A 6385-nucleotide genomic window follows, 5' to 3' on the forward strand; every position below is an offset into this window, starting at 1 on the left:
AATGGTGAGTTGACATCCGGGAAGGGCGCCTAACATAGCTCTGGTCCTCACAAGTTCCAATACTCACGCTTCCACGGGTCTTCTGATGACAATTGACCGCCAGCTAAGGGTTGCGTACTTAGCTGGTAGTGCAGCCTGGGCACTGTTGTCCTTCTGACATCAGCTAGAGTGAGAGGGTGCGTACTGTGGGGTCTGCCTAGGATGTGGTGGGGTTCGACAGTGGGCTCTGTTGAACTTCTATAAAAAGCTGCATGTGTCCCCAAGCAGGCCCTATCAAAGCGACCGTGTGCCGCTCAAAGCGCACTAGCCTAGTCCTGGTGTTGGGTGGGACAAATTTTGACTTGACTGATCGAGCGTCTGTTCACCAAGGAGGTGCGGCTCCAACAGCGTCTGTTCTGGCATCCAGCGGCTGAGTATGAAATGCTATTCCCCGGAAGCTATACCTAACATGGCAGCCCCATCCCGGTGGATAGGGAACCTTGGGACAACAACCTACTGTTCCTCAAACATCAATTTGTTCGAGAATCCGATAATGAAAGAATACGGACTGATTTTACGGCGACGACTCTTAGCGCGAAACAACGGACAAGAATAGGAACATGGAACGTTTTAACCCTAGCCCAGCAGGGTAAATTGGCACAACTTGCCAATGAGGCACGCCGCATGAAGCTTGAGATCCTGGGACTGAGTGAAGTCCGTTGGCCAAACTTTTGGAGAACACAGAACGCCGTCGGGACAAGTTCTGCTATACTCTGGTTTACGAGGTGAACACGCTCCCCGGCATCGCGGAGTTGGCTTCCTACTAAGCGCTCAGGCACACTCTGCGCTTATGAAGTGGGAACCTATAAGTGAAAGGATAATCGTTGCCAGATTTAGAACACGGGTCCGGAACACCTTACTATAATCCAATGTTATGCGCCAACCGATGCTGCCGATCTGCAAGACAAAGAGAACTTCTACAGTCAACTCAATGCCGTCGTAGATAGAATTCCGAAGGGTGATATCAAGATCTGTTTGGGCGACTTCAATGCGAAGATCGGATCCGACAACTCCGAACCATGAGCGCATTATGGGACGCCATGGTCTCGGAGAAATGAGCGAAAACGGAGAGCTGTTCGCAGAATTTTGTGGTAATAACGACATGGTGATCGGGGATCGCTCTTCCTCATCGACCGGTTCACAAGGTCACGTGGGTCTCCCGTGACGGCTTTACAGAAAATCAAATCGACCACATCTGCATCAGCCGAAAATGGAAACGGAGCCTTCTTGATGTACGGAATAAACGTAGTGCCGATATTGCGTCTGATCATCACCTCCTCATCGGCGAAATACGCCTGCGCATTGCGCGGATTCGTCGGCAGGAGGAAAGAGTTGGACGACGATTCAACACACGCCGACTGGAAGATGCCACGGTGAAACGGTCCTTCGTTGAAGAACTGGAGACGCGTGCTGCAGATATTCCGGAAGGTGGCAGCGTGGAAGACCAATGGACCGCCATCAAGAATGCCTTCATCGCCACCAGCGAGAACAATCTGGGCGAACTACGCACCCAGAGAAAACAATGGATCACCGATGAGACCTGGAGGAAGATAGAGGAGCGAAGAGAAGCCAAAGCCGCGATAGAGCGATCGAAAACCAGAGGAGCCAAAGTCTTAGCCCGTCAACGATACACGGCTCTTGAGAAGGAAGTAAAACGCTCATGTCGACGGGACAAGCGAGCGTGGGCAGACTCTCTGGCCGACGAAGGAGAGAGAGCCGCCGCAACCGGGGACATTCGCCTCCTCTACGATATCTCACGACGCTTAAGCGGGGCGAAGATGAATGCAACGATGCCTGTGAAAGACGCGAATGATCAGTTATTGACTGACCCAACTGACCAGCTGAAACGCTGGTTCGAGCACTTCGAACAACTTTTTCAGGGTGCCAGCCAGGGCCCCACCACCTCGGCATGATCTGCCTAGGATCCGACGTATAACACGCGTCAATACCGAAGCTCCATCACTGCTAGAGATTCAAACAGCCATCCAAAGCATGAAATCGAATAAAGCCCCAGGGGTCGACCGCATATCAGCCGAGATGCTCAAAGCTGACCCCATGACATCCGATCAACTACTGCATCGTTTATTTCATAATATCTGGGACACCGCAACTTTCCTGGTCGACTGGATGCAAGGTATCTTAGTAAAGGTGCCCAAAAAGGGTGACCTGACTGTATGCGATAACTGGCGAGGCATTATGTTGCTGTGTACCGTTCTCAAAGTTCTGTGCAAAATTATCCTAGCCTGGATTCAGGAGAAGATCGATGCGACTCTCCGGCGGCAGCAAGCCGGATTCCGTGCCGGAAGATCCTGTGTGGACCATATTGTCACGCTCCGCATCATTCTGGAGCAGGTCAACGAATTCCAAGAGTCCCTTTACTTGGTATTCATTGACTACGAAAAAGCTTTCGACCGTCTCAATCACGAGAATATGTGGGGCGCCCTGAGACGGGTTCATGAGAAAATCATCGGCCTCATCGAAGCACAGTACGAGGCCTTTTCGTGTAGAGTGCTGCACAATGGGGTCCTTTCCGACCCTATCCGGGTCATAGCCGCTGTGAGGCAAGGATGTATTCTATCGCTGTTACTGTTCCTCATCGTAATCGATGAGATTCTGGTAGATGCGATTGACCGTGAACCAAACCGCGGGCTGTTATGGCAGCCTATAACCATGGAGCACCTAAACGACTTCGAATTGGCGGATGACGTTGCACTACTCGCGCAACGGCGCTCTGATATGCAGAGTAAGCTCAACGACCTTGCTGATCGCTCCTCCTCAGCAGGTTTAGTCATCAACGTCAACAAAACCAAATCGTTGGATGTAAACACGGTGACTCCTTCCAGTTTCACAGTAGCCGGGCAACCAGTGGAGAATGTTGAAAGCTTCCAATATCTTGGTAGCCAAATGGCGTCAGACGGCGGTACCAAGATCGACATAGGCGCACGGATCAAGAAAGCAAGGGCTGCCTTTGCGAGTTTAAGAAATATCTGGAAAACAGGCAGATAAGTGAACGCACCAAAATACGAATTTTCAACTCTAACGTGAAATCTGTGCTGTTATACGCTAGCGAAACATGGTGTGTATCAGTGGAGAACACTCAACGGCTGCAGGTGTTCATTAACAGATGCCTGCGGTATATAATTCGGGCCTGGTGGCCTCACAACTGGATCTCAAACAACGAGCTCCATCGTCGTTGTCACCAAAGGCCGATAACAACGGAAATTCGGGATCGGAAGTGGGGCTGGGTCGGCCACACTCTACGTAGGGCGGAAACGAAATCTGTAAGCAAGCATTAGACTGGAACCCAGCGGGACATCGCAGCAGAGGCAGACCCAGAGGCTCATGGCGGAGAAGCCTCAATAAAGAAATAAAAGAAGTCGACCGAAATCTAACCTGGCAACAGGTTAAAGCGATAGCCGGGCATCGCTCAGGATGGAGATCTTTCAAGTCGGCCCTTTGCACCACCGGAGGTGTACAGGATCCATAAGTAAAAAGTAAATGTTTTGCAGTATCGGTTGTTCATACGGTTACGTCGCTTTTGACTGTAATCAGTACTGCAATTTCTGATTTTCAATGAGAAATGTCACGCGATGTTTACATATCTGCTCCTTTCAATATCTATAGAAACGCGAAACAAAAATCTCAAACAATATTAAATAATTTTGTTCCGTGACAGGGCATGAAAGTATGCAATATCACATCCTTTCATGACTGCCCTCCATGCGAAATAGATCGAAGAACCCACGATTTTTTTTTCATTTGGTCGTCTGAGATAGAAAAAGGCGCTTTGCTCTCTGTCTTATTTATGACGATCACGACTTTTTGCATAACTGGTTGTACTTTAGATAGATTGTTGTTTATTTTCGAAATTATCAAAGCATGATCAGTTTTGTATATGCGGTGTAAAGGCTCAAATACTTTTCGCCACGTTTCGATTAATAAAAACAGTAGGAATACACTGACGTAGCAAGAATTTGAAGGAAAGATAAAAAAGTTCAAACATTCTCTCTACTGCGTAATTTGGCTGGCAAAGCTATAAAAGTATGTAGACACTGCTGCCGGTCAACGTGAACAGATTGAATTTCAAATTCGAGTTCGTCTGGCTTGCTAGAAAGGTTGATGTGGTAACAGACGGAGACGAAGCTGATGGTAGGAATGTTTTTCAATACTACAAATGATGGATATATTGTGGATGGATATTGTAAATATTGACTTTGGTATACCGTTTGAATCACTGATATTTGTAGAAATATTACGAATTTATGAAAATCTGAGAGGAATAAATGATCGAAACACGATATTACCAAACCAGAAGTGACTCATCAAATATCCACATTAGAGTCGAAATAAAACTACTATGCCATAAACAAATAGTTTGTAAATATTTCGAAGAAGAATTACATGAAGATCAAAAATATCAATACCAGGAAGTCCCAACTGGTTGTTTTTACGTCGTTTCGCATTTCTCACCGTGTGGTGGTGTGATTGCATTGAAAAACAAAAAAACTTCCAAAGAACTGAACAAAGTAAGGGCTTTGTAGAATTCGCTGGTACCAGCATGGCGTGATTTTGTAAGAATTCATTTCGCCGGCAATGTCACATTCCCGTTCACTTGCTGGCGTAGGTACGACGTCAGACAGTAGGTGGGATTGGATCTTCAAGTGAACCCTCGAAAAGTATCGGGTTCGGAAGCTCAAAGCAAAACAGCCGATCGGATTTCCATACACGTTTGAAGCTGCGGGTGGGACTGACAGGATGATGCTTCTACACCCAACCAGCGGATGGCAGATTTTAATACAGTTCTGCATAAGAACCATACAGAAACTGTATAATAATTGGGCATATACAATTTCGGAAGATTTTAATACAATTGTTGTATTGAAATAATCCAGATTTGTATTATTTTAATACAATATTTGTATAAAAAGCTTACAGAATTGTTATGCCCAGATATTATACAATAATTGTCAAATTTGTTTTTTGGGTGTAGATCGTTTCAAAGACACAGTTTTGTTTTTATTTCTGATGAACAGAACTGGTTGACGTGTGAATAGTTGTTGAATGGTTTGATTGATCGCAGTTTAGATTATGATAAAGAGTTCCGATTAAAAAAAGAGGTGCTGATTTAAACCATGATTTTTTGTTCTTTCGTAATTTGGTTTTCAAAACCCATCAATTTTAAAATAACGATTGCGTAGCAGCTTAAATTGTATTTTAGGAACTAGTCAGATCAGGAGTTGATAAGCGAAATCGTTCGATTGTACCAAACGAACTTTAACAATTATGGTCAACATCAATATCACTGGTTTAAAAACACTTCTTTAATGTGAGTAAATAGTTACACGTACTACTTTTCTTTCTAGCGATATATGAACAGATGAAACCTAAACTTCCGTAATCGTCAATTTAATTAAAAAGCACTCTTTCTCTGGATGTCCTCTGCGGGAAGTAGTTATTTCATTGTACACCTGCCATTCGCCGATAAAATCCGGAGGAATTTTGAAGTAATGCGCTGGATTACCAAGGTTGACCATGTTCATGTGTTCTTCGTACTGAAATTGGAAAGTTTACTAACCGAAACATGCACAAGTGCCAATCTTTTGCTTACCCCTTTCGAGAAAGGACACCTATTCTTGTGCATCTTCACCATCAGGGGATACCATAATTCATTGGGTGATAGAAGCACCGGACACAGGTTCCAGATTTCACGACTCAGCAGTCCGGTCACCCATTGGCCACGCTGCAGCCGTTTGGAGTACATCTTCCACTGGAATTATCGATTTTCAAAATATATGAGACTGGTGGACCAGATGCTAACGTACACTTTTTTTTACCATAGTCGGATTTCCGTACTCATCGTCGAAGCGAGCCGTCCCATTCACGGTCAGTGTTCCATTTTCTTCGGTTATGATTTGTACCCCTGTTATGTCTACTTTGGTTAGAGGCATACCGTTGTCACATTCTTGGAGATCTTCTTCGATCAATACCGTCACAGCTGCCTTCAAAAAAATATCTTTCAGTACCTAATTGTGTTTGTATGGCAATTCGTTTTCAGTACCTGAACGGTACAATAAAGCTGCACTAGAAATAGATATTTTAATATACGACTCGCCATGTTGTTGGCTCCAGATCTGTTTGGCAATTGTTATAAAAATATTCACGTTGGTCATTATAAAGGCTGCAACATGCATCAAGATTCAAATACACGATAGTCTGCCAACATTATTGAAAAAAATCATTCGTTCTGAATTAAGTTTATAGTGCAGCTCAATCATCCATAATTATTCGTATATTAATGATTGCATTATGTCCAGCAATAAAATGCCAATTGCTAGCGCTGATGCCG

At 44.9% G+C, this 6385-nt stretch overlaps 1 protein-coding gene across 1 annotated transcript; it reads right to left on the reverse strand.

The window, feature by feature from the left end:
* Nucleotides 1-5271: 5271 nt before the first annotated feature.
* On the reverse strand, nucleotides 5272-6167 carry LOC134203855 (uncharacterized). The gene is made up of 4 exons (XM_062678693.1): nucleotides 6098-6167; nucleotides 5874-6038; nucleotides 5648-5806; nucleotides 5272-5591 (listed from the first exon to the last, which is right to left on the reverse strand). Exons 1-4 carry the CDS (start codon nucleotides 6152-6154, stop codon nucleotides 5424-5426), a joined length of 549 nt encoding a protein of 182 aa, XP_062534677.1. The 5' UTR covers nucleotides 6155-6167; the 3' UTR covers nucleotides 5272-5423.
* Between the last annotated feature and the right edge of the window lie 218 nt (nucleotides 6168-6385).

Source organism: Armigeres subalbatus, unplaced genomic scaffold (assembly GCF_024139115.2).
Source record: "Armigeres subalbatus isolate Guangzhou_Male unplaced genomic scaffold, GZ_Asu_2 Contig269, whole genome shotgun sequence".
Lineage (NCBI taxonomy): Eukaryota > Metazoa > Arthropoda > Insecta > Diptera > Culicidae > Armigeres > Armigeres subalbatus.

Bases quoted from the DNA above. Each gene is read 5' to 3' on its own strand.
- LOC134203855 (XM_062678693.1), bottom strand. From the start codon at position 6,154: ATGGCGAGTCGTATATTAAAATATCTATTTCTAGTGCAGCTTTATTGT. The intron at 6,039-6,097 runs GTACTGAAAACG...ATTTTTTTGAAG, and splicing joins AGCTTTATTGTACCGTTCAG to GCAGCTGTGACGGTATTGAT. The intron at 5,592-5,647 runs GTAAGCAAAAGA...TTCCAATTTCAG, and splicing joins GGTGTCCTTTCTCGAAAGGG to TACGAAGAACACATGAACAT.